The 27,705-nt window shown below is 41.1% G+C and overlaps 1 protein-coding gene across 3 annotated transcripts; it reads left to right on the top strand.

Annotated features, from left to right (window-relative positions):
* Positions 1-78: 78 nt before the first annotated feature.
* Positions 79-22,456, top strand: LOC125770680 (G-protein coupled receptor dmsr-1-like). Of its 3 annotated transcripts, none has more exons than XM_049440596.1 (4): positions 79-572; positions 14,342-15,439; positions 17,460-18,385; positions 21,160-22,456. In XM_049440596.1, the coding sequence occupies exons 2-4, from the start codon at positions 15,291-15,293 to the stop codon at positions 21,366-21,368; spliced, it is 1,284 nt and encodes a 427-aa protein (XP_049296553.1). In that variant the 5' UTR covers positions 79-572; positions 14,342-15,290; the 3' UTR covers positions 21,369-22,456. The 3 variants fall into 3 exon arrangements, with proteins under 3 accessions (XP_049296553.1, XP_049296551.1, XP_049296552.1); XM_049440594.1 differs by having other exon boundaries at positions 79-650; XM_049440595.1 differs by having other exon boundaries at positions 79-1,434.
* Positions 22,457-27,705: the final 5,249 nt, after the last annotated feature.

Genomic DNA, 27,705 nt, shown 5'->3' with positions numbered 1-27,705 from the left:
CGTTGAAATGCTCTTGTTGTTGTTGTTGGTTTCACTTACACTTTTCTCACCCCCACCCCCACCCTAGGCATACCCTTCTCATTTCCTTATCTGTAACAACTTATGCCGAAACTTTGCATGCTGCGAAACCGCAACTCGGCGGGTTTCTGTAAACATTTCTCTTTGCCGGAACATAAACAGAAATGAATGCGAACCGCTCGGCGACCGCTGGGGTTACTATCCGGACGCGATCGACCATACTTGGCTGCTGAAACATAAGTTGCACCTTCATTGCCCTTTTTTTTTGTTTGCATGTTCCAATCCGTTGCCGCGGGAAATTCAATTCGACAGCCTTTTTCGTTTAGACGCGATGACGCAAGCGCATCATCCGATCCGAGAGGATCCGTCCGAGCCGAAGCCGATGCTGTACGCCGAACGTACACCGTGAACGGCCGAACGCTAGAACGTGCCAGTTGACCGTGAGCATCGGTCCCGTAAGGATGGTTTCGCCACCGTTTGGCAGACCACACATTCGTTCCTTCATTCGTGTCACTGATAAGTGGAAAAGCCGCGAAAACTTCGACGGTGGTTCGGTTCGTTCCGGATAGTTTATTTGTTTTGTGTTTTGGGGGCGTAATTTTTCTTACGCCTCATTGCTGTCCCGGTGTCTGGTAAGGGCAAGGACCGGGTGATCGCTGTTAGGTGGGATGGCCGGCATAGGGAGAGGAGAATTTTTCCGTTTTACGATCATGGCCATACGTGTTGGGGATATAGGAATTTTTGGGATATGATTATCCGTTATGAGTTATTGTGGTTTTGTGGTTTCCCCTCACTCTCTGTGTGGTGGAAAGTGTGATAAACTATTTTTGGAAAAATCATTCCATGCATTCCGTTTCGTCACCTCAGTACAAAGTGGAGTGTGAGAAATGTTGGTACAATCGAAGGAAATGTGACACACGACGCAACAACACAACAATATGTGAGTGTGTGTGTGTTCGAAAAGTGATAGAAATCGAAGGAAAAAGACCCTTTCTACGAACACTACCCCTAGTGCTGCTGCAACTAAAAGATAGTGATTCCGTGGTACTTAAAAGCATAATTAATCGTAAAGATTGTCTCGTTCGATCGATCTCTTCTACTCAGCATTCTTTTGCCGGAGGTTTTCGATCTCGAACCCTGACGTAATGTGTGTGTGTGTGTGTGTGTGTGTGAGTGTCCACGTGAGCAATTTAACGAGGTGGAAAGTGAGAATTTCCCCGATGGACTGACTGGACTTGTTGCTTTCGCCACCTGTCACCCGATAAACCCGACCATCGATGGGATTGCCATGGTTGTGTCTGGGAAGTGACATAAATGTGTCAAGTTTCGTAATTGGAAGACAACCATTATTGAGCGAAGAAAGCAAGTGTGCGGATTAATTTAATGAAACCAAAGTACGGACGAACGGCTGGAAAGGTAGTAAAACCGTTGATTGATTTCTTGCCTTTTGGATTGTGTTTTACGATGAGTCATCAAAGAAGGTTTCTGCTGGCCTGGAGAAAGAATGCCAGTTCCGAAAAACAAAAACGAATTTCGAATCGTGCAGCAGTTTTTGCGTTGAGCTATAAAAACTAGATAAAAAGAAAATTGAGAAAAACGAAAAACTAATAATCTCATAAATCATGTATAGAAATTTGCTGATTCAAACGTATTGCAATCGGTTTTGCATGCTTTTCTTTTTGTAGTTGGTCTTGTGAATTCTACGATGTGAATTCTATTTCTTTTTATTTAAGGGTAGGAAATTGATTTTGAAATACATTTTTTTATCGTTCACAAAAAATGAATAAAAGATTCAATTTTCGGGCGTCCCGATTTGTGTTCGGGTCACTGTATTTTATTCCTTAAGCTTCCCCTATTCATTGCGGAGTGTTAATTGCTTTGCTTAATCCCTATCCCGTATTATAAGCAATTCATTTGGTTTTGTTTTCTCTTTTTGTTGGTTCAACTCTACCAACAAAAAAAAACGCCAAACCGTTTTTTCAAAGCTTTGCTTCAAAGCTTTAGAAAATTCGTGTTGGCTCTTGGATTTCGCTTGGATCCTTGATCGGTAATCAACGTTTCTCAATTTGTAAATAAAAAAGCTTTATTTATCGTTGTGATGGAATAGATTAACAATTTCACCGAATCATATCCATCATCCCTGGAGACATGCCAAAGCGTTTGGTTAGTGTTGCGTGACTAATGCTGACATTTATGTATTAAAATGTAGCAATGATTTGCTATTACGAACGTGTTATCGCCGACAAAATCTAAGAGCGGAGGTTGATTTAACATAACTGGTAGGAAATTATCGTTTTTTTAAATTCTTAATGGATATAATCACTACTTGGTGGAGGAAATTTTTGTTCAAAAAACCTCTTTTTAACTTTAAAAGATCGTCATTTTGTCACAAGATACAATCTTCAGAAATAGAGCATGTCAAGGACTATAACAATGTTCCCCAAAAACAATTTAAGTTCCACCATCATTCCCATCATGGGATAATAAATTTGCCACATAGAAGAAGTCATAAGCCTTACCTATATTGAATCCTATTTAAAAGTTTACACCATTACGCCGTTGATATTACCGTTGATACGTACACATACCCTTGCGCGAAAGTGTTTCGTAGGGCTCATATTTGACCGATCTACTGGCTCGACACACTGGTCTATTTTCAGTCGAAAGCATCCTGCAGATGCTGATGATTCCTCGCTCCCTAATTCACTACAGCACCCAGTAGAGTGTCTAGTAAACATATCACGAAATTAGAAGAAAAAAAAATGCACAAAAAATAAAAATCATAAAAATGATGTGCTTTAAACATTTGGTGGCTCCACAAAACAACGTGTTGCAGTGGCTGCCGTGGCTCCGACATTTCGTAACGCGCTTGCACTGTGGCGGGATTTGCTGCTTCTTACCCATCGTTATCACGCTACGAGCACGAGTAAAACAAATTTGATTCAAATGCTCACTCGAATACGGCCGGGGGTTGATCCGCTGGAAGCGAAAGCACCGGCAAACTGTACGGTACTTGTGCCAGTTCCCAGCATTGCCCATCACCTTCGCATCGGTTTTGTGCAAAATGGAGGCGATGTTTACCGATGCAATGGGCAGGACACAAACCGGGAGCTGATAAACCACCTACCCGCCTAGTGCCGTACCGTACCGCCATGATCCTCGTGGTGGTTTGGAATGTTTCTCCATCGTGCCGTCGTGCCTTTTGTATCCTTCCTTCTCTCCTCAATTTCCACAAACGCAGAAAGGACGCACTGCTATCGGATGTGTTTATCTTTTTCCCCAGCTCGTTTTTCTGCCCTTCTTTTTTTTGCATTTCCATTTTCCTCTGCACATCCTCGTCGCTCGTGGTGAATTCTTTCGGACCGTACAGGCAATGGCGAAATTTTGCTATCGGTCGAACGGGTACGACCGAGCAGCATTCATTAAGAAGTGGAATAATAATAATAAAACTGAGCGTGCAACAAAAAGAAAAATGAAGCGTGTGCAGGCCTATAAGAAATGTGAAGGTGTGTACGTGTACGGATGGATTATAGCCTGGGAAAGGAGCCCGGCCACTATGTGGATCGTGTGGATCGTGCCGCAAAGAAGAGCAAGGCAACGGTTAAGAAGGCTCTCGGCTCGATGCATTCAACATTGCATCATCATTCAGTCTAACCACCGCTGGTGAGAAACATTATGTTAAAACAGAACAATAGCGTTCATTAAAGTTGGATGGGTAGGTGAACGTGAAAAATGAATCCCTGAAGATGGTCGGCACACACACACACACACACACACGCTTGGCTGTTAAAAATCCCTCCCTCACGCTTCCTACCCCCCCCCCCCCCCCCCCAAACCAACCCCTGAAGGAGAAGCTGAAAGGACAGAGAAACAGGGTGCCGATGAATAAGGCACAAGAGACCGGAATAATTTCAAAAAGTAAAAACTTAAAAAACATAGAAATAAAAACCCTCCATCCAAACGGGATGTGGAACAGATTTGTTGGGGTGCTTTCACCCAAACCTACCACCTACCACCCCCCACACACAAGGTTGGATTTGCGTGTTTGGCGGACGGAAGCTGGCGTTCGAGCTTTTTCCGCACGTTCCTTTCTCTGTGTGTGTGTGTGTTTCTTTTTTTTGTTCGCCTCCATTTTCTGCTACTCTGCTACTCCATTACCCTTACACGAAACAATGTCCTCCATTGACACAGAGAGTGAGAGAGAGAGAGAGAGCGGGCGGGTGGTCCATGTTGCCGCACCCGGGGTCCATTCCATCCATTCATGCGGCCATTTCGCAAATGGAACCGAGCGTATGAATTTAAATACGCCTGTTTTATGCCGGTAAGTGTGTGTGTGTGTCTGCACATTTTTTTTGTTTCGTTTTGTATGTTTCGGTTTTGTTTCGGAAAAAGTTCAACTACGACCGTGTAGCGAGTCATTAAAGCGAATGCTCAATGCTGAAGTTTATTTTGCACTGCACCTCCCCACCCCCGGCTCCCGTTTCCCCGTTCCCGGCTTTACAGCTGGGGTGGCAGGAAGACAGGAACATCACGTCTATTGTCTGCCCTTTTTATTCGACCTATTTGTTAAACATCGTCCACGAGAAGGACCTTTTTTCGCTCATACGTGTGTGCGTGTGTGTGTGTGGTTACGGATGCATTGCTGCTCACCTCAGTGCCGGGAAACGGGCACGCACTTGCTAACCGCACTCAATTATGGCCACGAGAGACATCCCACGGTGCGAGTCTAGTCGGGGGAAAAAGTTCGTGCGAACATATCCCACACGTGGGCAAGGCTGACCGGTCTGGATGGGTGAAGCTCCGGTAGCGGATGTTCGCAGTTGGAGATTTTCTGTAACACACAATGGATTCGCAAAGTGGGGAGAAGGAAAGGAAAATGGATTGGATAAGAAAGAGAACATGGGTAGGTTTTATGCGAACTACGTACGTATTTGCTATCGATGATTACGGTTGAACATGGTGCAGTCTGTCAAAATTACACGAAACGTCCGATAGTTTTGCTGCTTATCCAACGCAGATTAAGTTGAGCGTTATCCTTCCACAACCCTTTTTGCTACGGGCTTTTGATTGACCCCACGAGAATTACGCGGCTTAATTATAATCAAAGTGAAACAACACGGCCATTTACGGTGGTTAAACTGATGATTTGGGACCCTTGGGAGTGGATATAATTGATGCGAGAAGAGAATATAGAAAGGGAAGACAGATTCATAAATTAATACATCAACTGTATGAACTGTTATCCTTGCGAACTTTGCACATGTGCTGAAGCTATTTTTATTTGAAGATTTATTTCTTTTATAATCTTCAAAGTGTATATAAAAGGAAGAAAATATTTTTCAGAATTTTCTACATGAGATCCAAACAATTCTTAATACCACTCAACACTTTCCACGAAACTTCTACAGAGTTCGAACATTCGATTCTCTTTACAACATATCGAATTGAGAACCTTCCCGAATGTTCGCTTGAAGTGCCTAGATTCATCTGCAATGTAAGTGAAATGGCAAAAAAAGCTCTGATCTCCATATCAATCGATCTTGGTGAAAGCTTTTTCAAATGTTCTTCCACCGGTAGCATCTTGTACATAAAGATCTTATTTTGTTTGCCATTCACTTTCGTCTTGCTCATATTCACTGTACGATAGCAGCGAACAGTCATCCGTAAACGTCATAAATCTAATTTGAATTCGTTTTCATCTTTGAACCGTGGGCTTGATTACCGCGAAATTGGAACAGAGAATCATAAGTCCGGATGTACTACTACCTGCTACTCTCTTAATACCTTACAATTGTTTGTGTTGTTGATATGAAACCCAAAACTTTAAGTACCAGTAGAAACTCAAGCAAAATTCTCAAGATTAATGATAAAATACTGGTACACTTGATACATTTTGAAGATCAAGGTCTCAAGAACTCAATGTTTAATTGTACATAACATTCACAGTAAAAATGAGAATAATTTTTAGGTAATTGGTTCCTTTTCTTCTTTTCATTTGTCTCTACGCAAGCTTTTATTGGTGGTGGAACTGAAAGTCATCTGTCACTTAGCTATTTCAGTCACAATTCTCCAATATGGCGAGAACCCAGTCCTGTCGAGATTTGAGCCTATTTCCTAAATTTACTAGTCTAAATGAGCATGAAAATTTGCTATTTGGGTAACTCAGTTACATTCCTGAAATGCTGAAAATACTTTCAAACAGTCTTCAAGACTTTTCCAGGAGTTCTCTTTATTACCATAGATCGTTACTAAACAGAAGAAAACTAGCGAATTTTCCGGCCTCAAACAACATATTTTAGACTACATCTTGAATTTGGACCATGGATTTATATCTAATCAGAACTGATACCCCGTGGCAAGAAGTAACTACTTAGTTACGCAGCAACGATAAGCTGGGCAAGTTATTTTGAAGATCTGTAAATAGCTAACCTTGCTGCAGGGTCGATAATTCCAACCTAAAACCCCTCCGAAAACGAATAAGTCTAAAAAAAGCTAGCAGTAAATTGTCAGAAATTGTTATTACTATTTCCAATGTGCATCATACCTCAGGCTTTTTAGATTTTTGCGCTGGTGCGTTATCACACAAACACTGTCAAAACCAAATTCGCGAAATCATTCCAACCGTTGGACAAAGTTCGGGTGGCAAATGCAAGTGGAAACCATGAGCTCTTCAAGGGTTATAGCCTTATCACACCTGTAGCTTGTCGTCCACCAATTTGTTAGCTTTCGATTGCGATTCCATCCACATTCTAATGGGGGATTTGGCGGACGTTTTTTTTTATCTTTCTCTCGCTCCATTTAATAGCCATACGGATTGACACAGTTCGAATTCCAATAATTTCCCGTTTGTAACGCATAATCCAATGCAAGGAATATTCGCTTGAAGCAACAGTAACACTTCCACCCTATCCCAAAAACGAGTTATCGAACGATTCGGCCTGATGGACGTGTCATAATGGTTTGTCATCCTATCGTACAGGGGGAAACTTTATCATCTGCAATTAGCACCGTCTGATACTGGACTAGGACCCGGGCATAGTTCATCGTCGGTGCACCTATGGTTCATCGTAACATGGATAACTATATTGTTGTCGTTATCGAAAGGATGGGAATGATATCTCTGTTTGGTGAGCTTACAAAAGCCTCTAGCCTTTCGGTTTTATGGATACCGTTTTGCGATATTCTGCCAACAACCACGATAAACCCCTCGTACAATATCACACGAAACTCGACACTTTCAGGCCAGGGTTTATAATAAATCCAAAAACCTAATCCCTTACATAATGCTGTCCCTCTGTGTGTGGGTGTTTGCCCGTTTGTTCTATCAGAAACAATTGGTCAACATTGTTTCGGCCGAAAGGTCTACCGAAAGCACAAAACCAGTAAACATAAGAAAAGGGATCATCTGAGAACACTACCCAACGGAAAACGGGACAAACTGGAGTTTGAATAGATACATCAAATATTTACACACATTTAAATGGAATATCAGTTTTCGTTTCGTTTCGATTTGCCAACGTGTTTTTCATCTTAAATTCATCTGTTTTTTTTGTATGATGTATCAACTGAATGGAAATGTGATAGAACTGTAAAAGTAAAACATTTCTATCATCCATCGTCCTATTCAATGCAATAACCAGGAGTCATGGCGTGAAAGGGGAAAGAAAACTACAGCCAAAAAGGGGTTAACGAAATGATCATTGAAGAAGGAAGAAAAACGCGTTAACACAAAAATAGCAAAGAAAAGGTGCAGTTCATCAAAGCACACGATCGGCGCGCAAGCATAATCCGTTTTCATAACATCCACCAACCAAGCGGCAAGGATCAAAGCGATGGCAAAAATGAAAAACCCCTTTTCCCATCGCTCACACGCCAAGTTCCTCTGTATGACGAGTGGCTCTGGCGCCGACAATCAATTGCAAAGTGCTCTGTGCCGAATGGCGGGGTGGGAGGAAAAAGACCAGCAAATCAGACGAAATAATTTTTACTTCACCATGCGAACGGAATGTTGATAAGCAAAGTTCAACGTTGGAAAATGTGTAATCAAATTCCTCCGCCCGGAATCGGTGTCGGTTGTACCTAAGTCAAAGCCATCGAAGAAGAAAGGTAAATAAAAGCGAAAAAAGCAAAAAATACGAATCCCCTCAACTGTTGACTAGATTTTCCTAGCTAGCTCATCCTGGTGTAAGTTCCTTTTGCTGCTTCTGTTTTGCTATTTTCGTCCAGTTGGAAAACATTCACCAAATATGCCAAGGACACTGGGATGGAGCATGATTGAATTGCTTCGCCAGCGCAGCCAGTTGACCAAAGCGAGGACGTCGAAATGGCAACTGACCGAAGCGCCTATCCGTATAGTCTAGGTTTTAGCAAAACTTCAGCACCGGCCACGGGCGTCTAGTGGCTTCGGAGGGAAAATCTTAAGCCGCCGAACGAATAAACAACTACGTGGGTCAACGATTGTGCGCCCCTTGTTGACGGAAAGCTCCCGCAGCATAACTTCACTCCAATTTTCCCGCGAAAAGCACTACAATTTGAGTATTCGTTGTAATATTAATCCATTACCGAGGGCTAATGTCGTTCGCTTTTTGGGGTGCTTCTGCTTCGTTCTGCATTCGTCCCGAGTGCAGGAATGTTATACCATCACCAGACGGTTATCTCCGACTAACACTGTTCGCCGGTCGTCTATTTGACGAATGGCTCAGTGGGTCGGGTGTTCGGTACCGGAAATTAAAATAAAAGCCCGTGCACGACCGCATCCCGGGACCGGTTGCGGGATGGGTGATGGATTAGGTACACACCGTAGTTTGTGAGTTTTATTTCCATCCATCGCAAAACCTTTTGCTGACCCATAATGCTTTTGCTGTTCTAAATGGCACCGGGCTATCATCGTCGGACGAAACGGTCCAAGTTTATTTTATGGTTTATGTAATTTCAACTGAAACACCACAATTTCCTGTGTGCCCCGCGGCATCATATCTGTGATACCCAAGCGTTAGCCTTTTATCCCACGCTCAAAACTCGCTGCGCTGTCTGTGGGCAAAACTTTTGCTCCTCAAGGATTTATGTTGTTGCGTTTTTTCCAAAAAAAAAAAAAAATGTTTTTTCAAACTGTTTGAGGTTTTGTTTTTACCCTAACCCCACCGAGGCAACAAAGTTACAAGATACCGCGCGAAAAATGATGAGCACCGTTACAACATAATGGTTTTAAATAAATAAAAAGGCTTTAATGTTTTTTCCATGAAATACAGCTCTGCTTACCGCGCACACGGTCACCGATCACACGCGATTTCGCATCATTTAGCCGCGAGGAATTCGATTCGATTGGGATCCACTTGAAAGATGAGAAAATGAGCACCTGAAAGCTTTTCGGTCTACATATGTGCGGCCTCGAACCGCATAGCACGGTAGGATGTGCAAACAAACTGTTAAGTACACACACTTCACACGGGGTGCAGCTTTCTTCGCATGCAAGTAGAGAAGAAAAGAAGCGAAAAATCACAAACCACACATACACACACACAGAGGGAAATACACAATCCGGTTTGCGGTTTGTTTGCTATCCTCGGCAGATGAAACCTCTGAGCCTGCAGGGGACCGCGAAAGAATTGTGCTTAAAAGAACCACCGGTACACGGTGTACACGCGAGTTACATGCACGGCTTTGTGGTTCAACTCCATCCGAATGGGACCACGGGACCAGCCACGAACATGCCGAAACCTTGCCTTTCCTTTTAAAACCGAGCAATATGGTTTCCTTCTTGTCGTGTCGTGAAAGACGATGCGATTATACTTATATACCCCGGAACGGTGGTTCAGTCTCCACAGCCAGAGCTGAAGCTTGTTGAAGTACAATCTCGTTGAGCAATATGTCAGTGATAAACTCCGACTCCCAAAGCAGCACACCAAAGGGACGTTTGTTAAGCCGAACAAATTAAGCCATCATGCCTGCCACACGGGCCTGTCTTATTGGATTTACCCGGGAACAATGTACGTGGTACGTGTCATTGAATGGATTAAAGAGAGCAAGCGTTAAGCGACAAACGGAGACCACGAACACTCCATTACATTCTTGCGAGTGTTGGAATGTGTGGCCATTGCATGCGAAAAAGAAAGAATGATATTATCGTAAACATTCTTTTCTGCCTTTTTTTGTTGCTTGTTTGGTTTTTGGTGTGAGCAGAAAATGCCCTCTATGTGTGATAATCTTTTATTGAGATGATGAGCGAATGGTATTCTCGAGCAATTTGTTCCACCACATTAATGCTAATGATTCTATGGAACAACTTATGTGTGATATGATTAATTTGGGTAGTTAAAACAAAAAGGTATAGCATTTTATAATACAAATAGCGATTTTTCATAATAATAGTTGTAAAATTCATTTCCATACATTGCAAATTAAATGTCAAAAACATTTTCTACAACACAACTGCAGTCACTTTGAGACAAAATCTAATATTCCCTTGGCACACATCGTTCATGCTTTCTTTCCATTATGTTGCATATTTTACATCCTTCGTGTGTAATGAAATGAAAATTTATACATCCAATTTTTGTACACCGTGAAAGCGTGAGTAAATAAATCCTGCTATTCACGTTAATGGTTGTTTATGTGAAGCGATAACACTGGATTACGGGGGTAGTGTGTGTAACTTTCCATATAAATTGAGATTGACAATTATTCCACTCGATAGCTAGCATTTAATGCAATTGAAGTTCTATTTAATATTTAAAAAATATTGATCAAATTATTTGTTTTAAATTAAATTGTGATTAAAGAAATTCTTATGAAAGCCTCAAGCGTGCTCAAAATGTTATATCAATATTTAACTTTAGACCCTGCGAGTAATGAACCTGATTTTCTTTCAACAGTAACAAACAACAACACAGCCACGATGTACAAACACCCCATAGCATACATTCGACAATGTTATCTTACCACTTTTCAAAACGTTTGATCTCTAGACAAACCGTACATGAAGATGTGTTCATTTAACTTTCCCGCTTTCCCGCGTAAAAGTGGCGAAAAATGTTGGCTTCATATTTTTAATCGAAATACATCATCCCATCCATCCCCCCCATTCCCGACTTGTTTCCCAAAAAACCACAAAACGTAACTTTCCTTAACAATTTTACTAACGCGTTGTCTTGTACCGTGCTGCGTTCCAGTTCGTCGAACGGTGTTAAACAATCACTCATTAAGGTTCATTAATTGTGCAGCCAAAAAAAAAAGAAAGTCACATTGAAAAGTTTGCCAATTATTCTGCGAATTAATTTAAAATTCATCGTTTTCGAAGGGAGGGAGGAGGTTGTACATATTTAGTGCTAACAAGCATCCTAATAAACTCCACACCATGCTCGATGAGCACATTATTCATCGTTTGTTTGAATCGTTGATTAAATGAGTGTGAAGAAGAAGAAAAGGAAAACAACACAAAAGCGTGCCAAATTATTTTACACAGTTTTCCAACGCTTTCCCAATTTCCATAGACACCCATCGGACCTGGGGGGGTCGAATCAAAATGCACTCCATCACTGTTTGGGCTTCTTCGGTAAAATGACCATTAGAAAAATGATCGACTTTGCCCTTATTTCTGTTTTGTTTCCTTTTTTTATTTTGTTGTTGCTCCTAACGATGTTCACCATGGGCAGGTGACCGTAGCACCGTATATACCCGGCATACTTGTCCCTTCCAGGACCTTCACATCGAGGACCCTTTGGAACTGGTCGATTTATGGTTGATTGATTTTTGTTTTCACTTTCCCGTACACCAAATGGCCATTTTGGTTTTTCTGTTGTGTGAAGCCACAGCAAAATTGCAGAAAGAAAAAATTGCAATAAAGAGAAAAAAAGAAACGAACAATACATAAGAAACGTGTGTACCAGTTGGCATTCGGAAAAGTTGCGTTCGGTAATTGTGAGGTGCTCAAAATATGCCATTCGGCATATTTTGCCGCCAGAGGCAACAACGCGAGTTAATTGGAAATAATTTAATTTTAAACTTTCTCATCATCGAGCCCCGTGCGCGGTCGATCGAAGAATATTCTCTTAATTATGTAAAACGGCACCGTTACTTCCCGATTCGGTTCGCATGCCACCAAAGCCGACACACTGATGTGTATTCCGTTTCCGGGCGATAGGACACGCCGTTCGGTTTCTCTTGCCCCAGTCTCCTTCCCCCGAATCCTTTGTACCGTTCAGAGAGCAGGATAATATGCGGGGCCAAGGATTAGCTATTGCGTCGGGAGCCATTGCACGACGGCTGCTCGGGATGGAAATAATTGCTTGCGACAACCAGGCCTCGGTCGAGGCTTTTGTGCTGGTGTATCACTTTCTGATGAAACTTTTAGGTATAATCTGCACGGTGCTTGCGAGTGAAAGGCCGCGTGGGTGTGTGAACGGCTCTGCTGCTAAAACACTAGACAATTTGACGGAGCTGTTAAGAAATTGAATTCGCTCGATACGGGTTTTTTCGCAGCGCGATGTGGAAAATATGCACTCCCCTTTTCGTTCGCCTATCACCGAGAATGATTAAGTGCAAATTTGATTTTACTCGGCTCCGAAAAAAAACACACACAAACACACAGGAAACCAAAAAGGAATGCAAAATTTTGCCTCCAGACAAGGTTGAACCTCTTCCGACTGATCTGGCCTGATAATCAAGAGCGCACTTGGGATAAAACACATTCCACTTTGGACGAGCACGGAGAGTGAATTCCCGGCTGCCAGCTCTCTAAACCCGGCCAGAAAGGTCTAAAGGTGGCAGCAAACACAGACACAATAAAGCTGAGTTTGGTGAGATGTTGGTGCAAAATCCGAGGCGGGGGGGGGGGTGATAAAAACCTTATTTCTCTTTAACGGGAATGAAAGTAATCTGGGCCATGATGGGGATATGAAATTTACGCACTACAATACTAATACTACGCACATTCGAAAAGAAGATTTTCTCGGATTATAATCAACAACATGTTAATAACATATGGTTAAGCTCATGGGTCCTCTTTAGGCTTTTCTTATATTTTCCTTATCTAACATTAGTTTGTTCTTATAGCACTTTAAAGCTTCTCAAAAAGCAACATATTGCTTTACGTTTGTACTTATTGTATTAATTCTTATACGTAGCTGTTTGCAAAATATTTTTAACGAAGACTTTTTATAGTTTGGATAACAATTTTTTAGTATATTGTACAGCTGTACAAACTCTTTCCTTATAGTTCTTATATAGGGGAAACATAAGCCAAACTACTACACTGGCATTTGTCGAACAAAAGTTTGGTCAAAATATTATTGTTTTGGTATTTGGGAAGAAAATAATTAAGTGTCATTTCAATGTTTGTACCTTAATTTGCTATAATCTTACTATAATAAATTTTCATCTACTATACCATTTGTCTCCACAAAGTGGGCGTGAAACAAAGCTCTTATAACACACATTTTTGCATTAATGTATGCAGGTGATTTAATGGATTTCAAGCACATAAAAGCCAACCAAAGACACATTCCCTTTTTGTCGCTATTCGTCAGCCTGCTTATCACACATTATCACTGAGTGCTATGTTGACGAAGTGTAGAGCTATGGTCGCATGATGGGTTCGTTACGTATTAAAATTGATTCACCTTGCTCAGTAGATGGAATTCGACGAGCGATAATCAACCAAAGCGTATCGTCATCCACTGTTTCTCATTCCACATATTGGTATAAAACTGTGTAAAAAGCCTTTTTTTTCACATTCGTTTCTCACCAACTCTCCGAAATTCTCCAAAGACTAAGACGGCTTCCGTTCATTGAAGCTTTCAGATGTGTGTGTGTTTTTTTAGTATCATTTCCTTCCTTCTTTCTTCTATAACGATCATTCTCTTTCATCGGCCACACGGAAGGAAGTGCGTCCAAGCGCCGCATCATCACAGAAAACTCTCTTCGACAATAAACAAACTTCCATGAGGTTGCCCTTCACAGTGTGATGTGAAATTGATTTACCATCTACTTCCTTCCGGTTGATTGAAATCTTTTTCCTACCTTCGTTTCCACATCTCCGACAAACGCCGACCGAGCAGGAACCGAGCAACCGGTCACCAAATCAAATCACTCACATGCGTCACAGAAAGAATTTTTCCGTTAGTTTCCCAATTGCAAAACAATTTCCAGGACGGCTCCGTTGCATCCGAGCAGAATTTCATTGTTTAATTTTCATTTCCCGAAACTTTTCACTTTGGGGTTTGGATCTGTTTGGATTTAATGAAATCCTGTTTACAGCAACCTTTCTACCACAGCGACTATTTACATCGGTTTTTTTCCTCCTTTTTGTGATTCTTTCCTCTCCCAGAGCACGTGCATAATATGCTTTCTCGGTAACGAGTACCAGTTAAAAGCATCGTATACTGACATCCTGCACAAAAAGTTGCACAAAAAGAACCGCTTCATGGACGGATGTGCCATTTCGTACCACTTTCGTGCGTGAAGAAAATACCTCCCAGGAGAAGGCACAGTTCGCCATGCACGCGTTCGGGTGGATAAAATCGGTCTTCAAATCGTACGAAAGAAAATCCTTCGTCTGCAAAGCGTTGGTGTAAAGTGATAAAAGCGAATTGCGGGAAAAAAAACCTTCCAGTTCCGGAAGTTCGTGGTAAACCCGGGACTAGGGTCGTTGCTTCAACTACCGACCAAGCGGAAATTGTATATGAGAGTGTGTGTATGTGTATTTGCGGGAATGAAAAAAGAAGGTGAAATCGAAAAGGAAATCCATCATGCTGCAGTATCCCGCCTGCGTGCGAGCCGCGTACGTCTGTTCGGTCAAGCAAACACAAGCCCGATAATCCATGACCGGAACCAATATTGGAAGCGTGGCGGTGAAATCATGCGAACGATTTGAGTGGAACAGAATATAACGAAAAAATAAAATAAAAGAGGCGTGAGAAGTTTTTGCCTTCACTCTGCCTTTCGGACAATTTCTATGAACGTGTTTTTTTTTTTCTACTCAACGTTGCTTTTCCATGGTGCCTCACGGTACTAGGGAGGCACATCATAAGCTCCGAGCAGTCGTAAAGTGAGGAAACAAATTTACAAAACAAAAAAAAAAATAAGTAAACCAAGAAAAAAAAAGTAAGATATCGTTAGTGGTGAGAGTGGCTACATTATCAACAACAGTGAGCAAAATGCTACCGTAAATGAAAGTGAAAGTACGCCTCGGTGCGTATGTGTGTGTATGTGTGTGGTTTGAAAGCATCAGTAAGTCGTGTGGCTAACCCAAGCGTAATATTAATCACAACACAACAATGAGCTCGACGGAATTGGGAGAATTTGTAATAAATGTCACCGATGGGCCGCACGGTGTGGCCGGCGATGAGGACGGTGCCAACATCTCGACCACCGCCACCACACACCTGCTGTACTGTGGCAAAGCGCTGGATGATTTCCACACCAGGTAAGCTGTTTCGCTCACGTCTCAGAGCTTATCAGAACGATGGGCAGCATAAATCAAAAGCACCTGCATGTGTCGGTACTGCGCGAATGGGACCGCGCGCAAACATACCGCCACCGGAGATGAGCTGACCTTCGTGTTATTCCATTTATTTCTATTAGCGTGCAATCTCTGCTTCTGGTTGCTTTTCCACGGATGATTTATTGTCCGAAAGCGGTGCAGTCTATTGATCGTTCATATTAATACGCTGATGGATCATTTAGTGTTTGCTACCAGTAGCGTACGGTAGCTTATTGTGCTCGTGAATATTGCCCCTTGGTCACAAGGGCATGGGGATTTTTGTACCTGGTCTCAGTATAGCACAGATGTTTTCATTGCTATTTATCCCGGGCGGCACACATTCCCGTATTTCGTATTGATGAGCTACAATACCAGGCGTCTCCATGGGATACGAACGACCAGGCGCCTCCATGCGATACGAACGACCAGGCGTCTCCATTGAATTATTTTAATTTTCGCTCATTGTTCTTTATTTTTCCATTCAATGTTTTATGGGGTTTTAAAATATTCCCTGCAATCGTATTGTTATGCAGCTTTGTTTTTAATTGTTTTTTTTTATATATTATTCACCCCAGTTATCTGTATACTTGGAACGCAATAGACAGCCCAAAATTTACCCGGTAAACCTGGTTACCAATTATGGTCGTTATTGAGTGTGAAAAATTCATACCAAAAATAGCTAATGATCAGCTGTTCAGAGCAAATCCATATCGCTCGACTTCAAAAGGTACAAAATGCACGAACAAAGAGATTCACGTAGATAAGCAAATTTGTTACCAATGCGTGCTTCACTGCACACGCCATTTGCTAACGAGCGACACATAATTTATTGAGTATTTTCTTCCACCCGAGTGCGAACGGGCAATAAGGCAACGCTTCTTTTATGATTCGATGAATTATCTAGCAGCAAATTAGCTGAATTCGGTGAGACGTTTCGGATTCACATAATAAATTTGCAGTAGACGCGCAATGGCTGCCAGTTTGCTTTGCGTGAACTCAGTCATGTTTGAAGTGCAGACGTCAAGCCTATTATTTGACCAGTTTCCATCCAGTGAAGTCACTGGTTCCGTTTTGTTGGGTGTTTGAATTATAAATTAGATTGAAATTTCGATTCTACTTTAAGTTTGTTTCTACATAACAATATTTGTTCTTCATAACTTGTGTGAATAATCTGAAGTTTTCTTGGCATTAATTTCGACGAAATTAATCCTAAACAAGACTACTCGAATAATTCCTAAAGGCGTTATTTTTCAGTTGAAATTCGCCTCACACTAAAGTTAAACACGATACTACTTTAATTACCACATCAAAGCAAAGACGCCTCATCGTTATCCAAAGTTTTACAAAGTTTTCCTTTCTTAACTATGCATCAAGGATGAAATCCTGACATGTTTACCAATACTAACTGCTGCAAGTTAATGTTTCATCCTCGATATGCGATTCATCGCTAATGCATCAGTAGTGCAAAACTCTTCGGAAATGAAACTCAGTTCGTTTGCTACATTCAGGTGTCAGTGTAGCGTAAACATGTCAACAACCAAACTAAACATGCATTTGGCTTTCCGCACATATGAACACTTCTTTGTTCGTTTTCTCATAACACCTTTGCGGAAGACACATCCCAATGTGGAGCAAGGTAAACATCGCCATCCATTTCCTGCATCAATAAACATTTTATCATTGTAAAGTTTTGTGCTCCTTCGCTTCAGTTAACAGTTTTTGGCTATATTATTATGAAGATACAGCAATAAATACAATGTTGAGCAGTGAGATGAGCATTCAAATAATTCAATGGAGACGCCTGGTCGTTCGTATCGCATGGAGACGCCTGGTCATTCGTATCCCATGGAGACGCCTGGTATTTCAGCGAAAGCATCCGTATTGAGTGTGCGTAATATAGCGCATCAATACAAAACACGGCAAAATAAGCAAAATAAGCACCATCACCATTTTCTCGTTTCAGTTACGCAAAAGCGCACGGAATCGTTTGTCTGCTGGTGTGCATCTTTGGCAGTATCGCCAACACGCTCAACATTGTGGTACTGACGCGGCGTGAGATGCGATCACCGACCAATGCGATCCTGACCGGGCTGGCGATCGCCGATCTGCTGGTCATGCTCGACTATATGCCGTACGCCATCAACTCCATCCCTTATCTGAGGCTTTCGCGCGAAGAACGGCTCACCTATGGTTGGGCATGGTACATCATGTTTCACTCCATCTTTGCCCAGATCTGTCACACGATCTCGATCTGGCTTACGGTAACGTTAGCCATCTGGCGTTACATTGCCGTCGCCTATCCGCAGCGTAACCGGCAGTGGTGTGACATGTCGAAAACGCTGGCCGCAATCTGCAGTTCGTACCTCGTGTGCCCATTTCTGGCCGTACCGATCTACCTCTCCTTCAGCATCCAGTCCAACGTGGAGCTGCTCGGTTGCGATGGCAACACACTGTCGGTGGACGCTAGCGGTAACGCAACGCCAGCTCGCAACGTGACACTGTATCGGCTCGGTACGTCACAGCTGGTGCGCGACAATCCGGCTCTGCTGAACGTTAACTTTTGGATCTACAGCGTCGTCTTTAAGCTGATCCCCTGCATTGCCCTAACGATTCTCAGTCTGCGATTGATCGGTGCCCTGCTGGAGGCGAAACAACGCCGCAGCCAACTGACCGGTACGGCCACCGGACTGAAGCAAATCGTTGACGGCCGTGTGGTGGATGCGAAAGCTGGCAAACAAACGGACAAGGAGAAGCAAACGGATAGGACCACGCGCATGCTACTGGCGGTGTTGCTGCTGTTCCTCATCACCGAGTTCCCCCAGGGGATACTCGGCTTACTGAGCGCGGTATTAAAAAAGGACTTTTTCTTCAACTGCTACCTCAAACTTGGTGAGTTTCTTCACGACCAAAGTGCCCAATACCGGGCAAGCTACTCCCCGGAGGATGGGAACATTGGTCTCCCGACGAAAGAGTGAATAAAGAATTCATGTCCATTCGCCTTTTGCTACGGTTACGGGCGAAGACCGAAAACAATATCTCAGATTGCTTGATTCGCCCGTGTTCCGAGGAAGCGTCGAAAGTGTGTCTCGCTAACGATAGGCACACACGCGCTGGGTGTGCACCTTTCGGCCATACGCCGAGGGACACTTTTACACGTCAATTGCAGAACGATGTGAAAAATGTCACCGTACCGGACGCGCGCACCGTTTGTGGGTAAACCGGCAAACGATGTACTATTTGTCAGAGCACGCGACGCTTTCGCTTGCCGACGACATCTCGAATGTGCCTCGGGACACTGTCGGCACAATAAAAAAAGGGCTTTGAATGGTGTTTGACAACTTTGCGAAAGCAAATGGCGAGACGAAACGATCCAAACGACCTCGGCCATTTGTCAAGCGAGCATCCATTAGGCAGGAGCCGTTTATTAGGCGCATATCTAAACATGGACTATCCCAAAAACGATTCTCTCTCTCTTTCTCTATCTCTCTTTTTTTGGAGGAGCTTCCCATGCAGAAGCACTTTTCTGTATGAATTGTTTTATTTTTCTTTTTCTTGAGCCTTTTGTTGTTACGACCGTGTTACACTCTTTTGCAAATCAACAAACGTTTTGCGTTGATCTATTGCTGCAATTAGTTTTGTGTTACCATCACCGACGGCTTAAAGCGCGCAACAATCGGTCCCGATTGGAATGGATCATTTTTTTGTTTTTGAGTTATTTCTGTTCGCCACCATGCTGCTGCTGCTGCTGCTGCTGGAAGGCGTTGGATAAGACAACCGATTGAACTCTCATGAGCGAAAGAAAGATTAGCGCAAGATTTATGCATAAATACAAGCTGGCGTATGCTGTAAAGCAAGCTGTGTGTATCATATTTACGTAAACAAACGCATCGGAAACGAATCGAAGCGCATCATTGTACACGTTTGAGTGTGTGAGTGGTTTACCGTTTAACATTCCGACCGAAACTCTAACGAAACGATCACTGCGGCCATCATCATGTCTGTGTGTGTTTTTTTTCCTTCCGTTACAATCCACATACAAGCGTTAAAGAAAGTGGAAACATTTACTGAAATTTTACTTCCGTTTACTCAATTACCGAGGGTAACGACGTGATGATGGATATAAAATTATATCGCAATATCAAACACTGCTCAGGCGCTTTACAGGCGCTTGCAAAACTATTTCAAATTTGGAAGTTAGTTTCACCTCACGTAAAAAAAAACATTCATTGCTTTTTCATTGATTGATTCATGTTAAAAAAAAGTTTATGCTTAGGAGTACATCACCTTGAAGAAAGTGATAAAGTACGAACAAACCCTTGTAAAACGGTCAATTCACAGCAAAGAAATCGATCTTACGCACATCTTCGTCTCAAAGAAATATCAGTTTAATACTGTTCAGTTTCAGTTCAAAATAATGATTTTTGTTTGTTCTTCAAAACAATTATCCGCATTAGAAGAAAGTCCGTTTTCTCTAAATGAAACGATTATTTAAAGGCAAATCAGCATACGCTAAATTACCCACGTTTAATTTCCAGAAAGAGTAAATTAATCACCATCTATTATACCCTGAAATTACCCGGAAAATTTACGTTCATTTAAAGATAAATTAAACAGATTTCACAGACGGATGCCTTTATACTAAAGCGACATAATTTAAAAGACGATTTAACACCTCCTCCTAAAGATAAGTGACCTAAATGCACAATGGAACGATAATTGTTAGCAGCATTCGTTCATTCCCATCGTCTCATTACGCTTAAAAGCTTCTGTCCAGTGACAGTAGTAGTTATTACTAGAATTTTGTTATTTTTTATTATTTTCATTCTTTTTTTCTTTTAAAGCATTATTTGAGTGAAAAGACACTTATTGTAACAATTTCGCATGAAAATAGATCAATTTATTTTTTTTTGCAAAATTTCCCAAAAAAATCATAAGGGGTAAGCCTTATGAAATTTGCGAGTGGAAAATTTTTTTGAATTTTTTTTGTTATTTTTTATTCTTTCTTTAATTTAAAGCATTATTCGAGTGAAAAGAAACGTATTGCAACCAATTTGCATTAAAATACATCAACTTATAAATGAGGAAAAAAATGAGAAAAATTTAACATTTTCTCGAACAGGGTATGGAACTTGCATCCTCGAATAACTTCCGACACAGACATCTGAGGGCATGGCCGTCCAAGAAGAAAATGTAGCCATCGGTGCCATCTATCGAGCACAGGTTAAAAATTGGCGATCCGTTGGATACCGATCAAGTTATAGGCAAAATTTGTTGCAAAATGAGCCTTAGGAGATTGGCAAATTTATAGATTTTTTTAATCTTTTTATTATTTTTTATTCTTTTTTTTTCTTTTAAAGCATTATTTGAGTGAAAAGGAACTTATTTCAACCGATTGGCATTAAAATAAATCAATTTAATTTTTTTTGCAAAATTTCTCAAAAAAATCATAAGGGGTAAGCCTTACGAAATTTTGAAGTTGAAAATTTTTTTGAAATTTTTTTGTTATTTTTTATTCTCTCTTTTATTTAAAGCATTATTTGAGTGAAAAGAAACTAAGTTTAACCATTTGGCATTGAAATAATTAAGTTTATAAAATTTTGCTGCTATTTTAATGAAAATAAAATGCCGATAAGTGAGTAACAATTGTGCCCATCTAATTCCAGGTGATGTGATGGACGTACTGGCGTTGGTCAACTCAGCGATTAACTTCATCCTCTACTGTTCGATGAGTCGCCAGTTCCGCAGCACATTTAACGATCTGTTCCGGCCGCGCATCCTGGACCGCTGGATGGCAGTGCCGCAGGGCGAGGACGAACAGGCGGTCCGTGGCCAACATCAGGACGGTGCGACAACGCAGATTACTCAGATATAGCGCACGCCGGGACGTCCTACCAGTCATTGTCACGGTTGCTTTGGACAGTTTGCGACCGCACTGGCGGGCGTTTTAATTAGCAATCGGCAAACATCGAGCCGTGACGACTGTGCAATGCTCTAGCGACGTCCCACCACAGCACTACTGTGCATACAAACCTTTTTCTCTTTTGTGTACCCCTTTACGGCCGGGCCTTTCCGGTAGACCTGACGACACTGACGTACTTATTCGGGCAGTGCCAAACTAGCCAAAAGTTTGCTCGTCCGGCTCGTCCCATCTAATTACTTAACCGCGGCGCCGAACAATTCCCGTGGCGCGCTAGATGGCGCTTTCAGCACTACCGTTTTGGGGGAGCGATTTGGGGGCCGTTACTATTAGCAGATAATGGACATTACACACGCACACACTGGGCACAAAATGAAATCGAACCATCGAAATGAATGGATTTTCTAATAAAACACTGTTTGCTTCCGTTTACTACCGCTTTGTCGCGCATTCGCAAGTATGGAATATTTAAACCAGATGCGTTACACACTAATGAAGTGAAACAAAACCAAAAAAAACCTATTATAGTCTATTTGTAAATGTACGGTGCAGGTTATAGTAGTAACAAATAAAATATGAAAAAAAGCATACCAAAAACTTTGAGAGACAACAAAAGTGATCGGCAAAGTCAGATTCGCAAAATGCTCCCGGGGGTCGGCGCTTATGTCACGGCTTTGCTGTTTAGGTTCAGGCTCGTTCAATGTTCACCGCACGATGGACAACAAAACCGCACGAGCCAGTGATACGTGTCATTCGTTAAATTCTAAAATAAGCAAATGTTGTACAAAAACCGTTTTGTCAGTTGGCGAAAAATATGTGTTTCAAGCTGCAGATGGTCTTTTTTTATTGTTTTTAGTTCACCAATTATCGCATCGTTGGAAGGAGAAGAAACTTTGATGACGTAGATGGTATTAGAGTTAGCGAAACTATCGTTAAATAGAGTTGATATACGTGTAATATATTTTTACGTTACGTATATTTGTCAAGAAATTTAACCTGTACCGTTGCGTTAATGAATAAAGGCCTTTTGAAATTATAGCAAACGTTTATGGTACCATTCCGGGTCGCTTTTATGGATGTACTTGATTCCAAGAACTATTTAGCAGCATTCCATTTCCGGGTAAGTATTTTATTAATTTCGCAACAGCAAACAGGGAATTCATTGGAAGCGACGGAAAAAAACATTTCCACAGAACGAGCACGCCGCTATTCTGCTGGGTGTAATAAAATAATATCACACTTTTCGCCCTACCCTTGGTCGGTCTATAAACTACTATATCTCAACAACTCTTAGGAAGCGTATCCATAAAATATAGCAATTCAATACTCACCATGAAATTCATGGATAAATCCACAATTCTAGAGAGCACGCGGAAAACTTTCCGTGCGAAACTCATAGCAAAATAAAAGTTGCCCGTAAACAGCCAGTAAAATACTCGAGAGCATTCCGCTAGCACACAGCAGGTCAAGTATTGTTTGTCTCTGGTGAACCTTCCATCGGGGAAAACTTTGTCATTGTGCACAATTGATCGCCCGCTCGTGCGCTTGATAATACCGATTCGATATCAGGCTTGGCACCTGATCTGTCGAACTTCAGTTGCAGTTTGCTTTTATGATGGAACTTTTCAACAGGAATATAAAAGAGTTGGACCACGAACAAATGCACCACGTCTATGATTGTGGAATGGATCTGAGTGTCTCATTAAATTTTATAACTTTTATAAACGAATATATTCGAATTTATAGAAGATGATTTTCTGACACCCAGAGTTCCAGACTAAGTAAGATTTTGAGCTTAAAATTTCTACTCTTAGAGAGTATTCCAGTCCGCGTGACGTATATGATATACGCTGTCCCAAGCTTATATAATCTCTTTATTGAGAAGATCTTTGACGTGTGCAATGACCTCAATATTATGCTTTGATGGGCATGTCATGTCATGAAAAATCCAAACCAGACGTCCCAACTCGATAAATGTTCTGACAGAGACAGAACGCCGATGTACTTAGGACTTTGAAGAATTCTACAGAATATGAAAGAAGCTTAACCATGAGCTTTTGCGGAGCTCGTGTCTGGACCGTTAGCAAGTTAGTTCAAATCTAAGCACAAGAAAAACAAAATTCCATCAAAATTAGTTACTGTTTCGTGTGTGTAATTCGTGGCAAACTTGCAACGAGCCGCAAATTCCAGCAACTGTCTACCCTTGTTTCGTAACGTATTACCAAAGTTAAACACCACTTCGAAATGTTTTTTTTAGCTTAATATATTTTCTTAACACAGAACACGTAGTTTCCGCAGAATACCTTGGAACCGTAGTCAAATTTCGATTTCTCTTTACCCGTGGATCTGCCTAATGATGCTGTTACGCACGGGATTCCACGAACTACGCAATTATTACGTTGCGTTACACAAGAAACCTAAAGCAATCATGTGATTACAGATCGCCTTAATATAGCATAATTTGACAAGATGCCTACACTCGTCACGCTGTCACTACATGTTTAGCAATTGTCGCGTTTGCGAACTGTAATCATATTAATTTATAAATTTTTGTTAAATTATCCAAAAACAAAACTAAGGCTATAGCCTTAGGAAATTTTTGAATCTATAGAATTTTTAAATTTTTTTTATTCTTTTTTAATTTGAAACATTATTTGAGTGAAAAGAAACTTATTTCAACCAATTGGCATTAAAATAAATCAATTTAATTTTTTTTGTAAAATTTCTCAAAAAAATCGTAAGGGGTAAGCCTTATGAAATTTTCAAGTTGAAAATTTTTTTGAAATTTTTTTGTTATTTTTTATTCTTTTTTTAATTTAAGGCATTATTTGAGTGAATAGAAACTTAATGCAACAAATTTGCATTAAAATACATCAACTCATAAATGAGGAAAAAAAATGAGGAAAATTTAACATTTTTGCAAACAGGGTATGGAACTTGCATCCTCGAATAACTTCCGACACGGACATCTGAGGGCATGGCCGTCCAAGAAGAAAATGTAGCCATTGGTCCCATCTATCGACCAAAGGTTAAAGATTGGCGATCCGTTGGATACCGACCAAGTTATAGGCGAAACTTGGTGCAAAAATGAGGAAAATTTAACATTTTCTCAAACAGGGTATGGAACTTGCATCCTCGAATAACTTTCGACACAGACATCTGAGGGCAAGGCCGTCCAAGAAGAAAATGTAGCCATTGGTGCCATCTATCGACCACAAGTTGAAGATTGGCGATCCGTTGGATACCGACCGAGTTATAGGCAAAACTTGGTGCAAAAATGAGCCTTATGAAATTTTAAAATTTTTAGAATTTTTAGAATTTTCTTAAATTTTTTATTCTTTTTTTTATTTAAAACATTATTTGAGTGAAAAGAAACTTATTTCAACCGATTGGCATTAAAATAAATCAATTTAATTTTTTTTGCAAAATTTCCCAAAAAAATCATAAGGGGTAAGCCTTATGAAATTTTCGAGTTGAAATTTTTTTGAAATTTTTTTGTTATTTTTTATTCTTTCTTTAATTTAAAGCATTATTTGAGTGAAGAGAAACTTGTTGCAACAAATTTGCATCAATTTTTTTTATATGGAGTTTTGCAAAAAAATACTGATTCGCATTCGCAAACGCGACAATTGCTAAGCGTTTAGTGACGTGGTCACACTCGTCTTATGTTCGCTGTCATCACCGTAAGATAATGAGATTCGAGAATCGAAGCATATACACACAAACAAAAAAAAGAAAGAAATCACACTCCTCTACAACGCTGTACATTATTTCCCTGGCGTAATAAACACATTGTTTGGTTGAGATATGGACCCGTTCCATTTGCTAAAAATGTGTACTTACACTCCGGACCAACCAAAACGGGCGCCTTGCTTCACCTTAACGGCTGAGCAGTCGATAAGCGACATTATTTACATTTATATTGCTTTGTCCCTTCGGCTGGCAAGCTTATCCCGGGCTGCAATTCTGTGTATCCTTCGTCCCAGGGCTTACGAAACGTCATCCTCCGTTTGCCATCGCATAATAATGAACAACGTCGCCGACGAGATTTGGTCCAAATCCAGCCCGGGTTCACTTGGCAGAGGAAGGGACCCAAGCAATTAAATTTACATTCATAAGGAAATCGCATGAATCGGTCCCCACCGGCCATCGTTACATTAACATACTTGAACTGCGTACAGTTACACTGACCATTCTTGCTACTTTAAAGTGTCCCGGTTCTTGGAACGCAAATAAAATTGAATTTCAATTCCGCCTCCAGTCCGTCCAATTAATTTTACTTTTAATGCTCTGTGCCGACTCGTTAGGGCCTGTAATTATCGTCAGCCTGTTTGTCCGTTGGGCTTTATGCTAAAACCCACACCTTCTGTGACCATGAATGGTTGGAATTGGTTTCGTGAGCATTACTGCCCTAATCTTAGTTCAAACAGTACCACAAAAGATCGAGTCTGGCAAATAGCAAAAAAGTTGAGTCCTAGTGGGGCGTGATGGCTCACGTTACCGCAAATTGATCAAACGATTGGTCATCTGATGAAGTTGTTTTTTTGTTATTAAATTGCCATCGACCCATTTCCGAATAAATCGTTAGCAATTGAAGTTATTTCGCACTTTAAAGATGGGTCATTTAACCTTTCTGACGGCCGCGTCATTATTCGTCCCTTCGGTGACGGAGCAGAAAAGAATGGCCCAACAGCAACGATAGATTTCAGTAGAAGTTCTCTGTTAATCAAACTTTTGCTTTCTTTTTTCTCCACCGAACAACCAAAGAAAAGCAGTGGCGGGTTCCAAAGTCCTAAATGATCTGAAGAACTTCCAAATGTTTTCCGTCTGGTTCGTAGGCAGTTGGGCATAAATCTTTTTCGGTAGAAAATAAAAATAGAAGTAACATAATGACACGACGATAGCATCGATGTCAACTGAAAGGCACATTGCTTTCATCGTCTCCGAAAACGCCCTCACAAAGCATGACGAATACTCGAATGTTAAGCACACTGGAACGAAGGCACATATTAGTGAGGAAAGTTGTTCATCAAATCATCACCGCGTCGGACGATCTTGCTTCTCACCAGACACACGCTTCCTCCCGGCTGTCGATGCTCGGAAGGAGCTGGCAAATATTCATTTAGAGTCTATTCATGCGGTGCAACTTTGTATCGAGTGGTAATGCTTCTATTCGCATCCTCACCGACAGACTGTGGCCAAATAGCACATCAACACATACTCCGTGTACGACCGCACTCGAAACGTATCGTTTAATTAGTGTTATTTCCATTCAGTTTACCCTCAAAACAAAACAGTGCAGTAAGAGAAGCACTTGTATCGTTTCCGTTTTCTTATGGGTCAGGTTAAATTAGCGTATTTAGATTACGTTTTTTGCTACTCCAAAGAATTCATTTCCTCACTTGGTATACAGTTGATTAGGTTAAACTTTCCATGGATTGTTGAATTTAACCAATTCACATTTACCAATTATTTTTAAACTTCAACTGCACAACACATTCCTTTGATAACATTAGCATTCATCAAAGCTAAATATATATAGTCAGGAGAATAACTAAACCATGGCCATGGTTTCTGTTACAGTAATAAAAAAAAACTTTTGTTTTTATTAAACATCCCATCGACAAAATTCTTACTAGCATACTCTACTCTTCCTAAAACCTTCCACGAATTTGCTAATAAATGTCTGAAACAAGTTGTTCGAATTTGCATCCATTCGCTGTCCGGACGTATCTCTCCAAATTGAATGGAATCTTTTATATTTTGGCTCTTTGATGTTCAGACGTTCAGGTACAAGTGACTTGTTTTTTGCACGATAAACCACTTTTAATTTTTGACTTTCTAACTCAAGCAGTGTTAAGTGCAATATCGAAAATAATACATTCGACAGTGGAACCAACATTCGGTAAAGATTATTTGCTAATTATATTCATGATATGCTTTCACTCGCATCTGCTGTGTCTGAAGGTATGAAGGTTTCCATGAAGGTATGATAGAATATTTAACATAATAGCTGAAGAAACGATTTAAATGTACATGCAGAGTGGGCTTACCGCATTACCTTGGGGAACACCAAACGACGAGGAGAAACTCCCGCCGAAACAACCGCCATTCGATGTTTTAAATTCATAATTGTTCGTTAATCGATGTTTTTCACAACGTGGCTACAAAGGCATCCCGGCTACCTTTAACCAGCACGGTATGTGCACGTGTGAGAATCCTTCTGTCTCGTTCTTCCATTACTTATGTTTCACTTGTTTACTTTGGAACTATGGGCACATACCACAGTCAT

Source organism: Anopheles funestus, chromosome 3RL, assembly GCF_943734845.2.
Source record: "Anopheles funestus chromosome 3RL, idAnoFuneDA-416_04, whole genome shotgun sequence".
Lineage (NCBI taxonomy): Eukaryota > Metazoa > Arthropoda > Insecta > Diptera > Culicidae > Anopheles > Anopheles funestus.
The sequence above is the reverse complement of the archived record's forward strand: the minus strand, read 5'-3'. Positions and strand labels throughout refer to the sequence as shown.

Coding starts and splice junctions, on each gene's coding strand:
- LOC125770680 (XM_049440596.1), top strand. CDS start 15,291: ATGAGCTCGACGGAATTGGGAGAATTTGTAATAAATGTCACCGATGGG. Junction 15,440..17,459: donor CTGGATGATTTCCACACCAG/GTAAGCTGTTTC, acceptor TTCTCGTTTCAG/TTACGCAAAAGCGCACGGAA. Junction 18,386..21,159: donor CAACTGCTACCTCAAACTTG/GTGAGTTTCTTC, acceptor ATCTAATTCCAG/GTGATGTGATGGACGTACTG.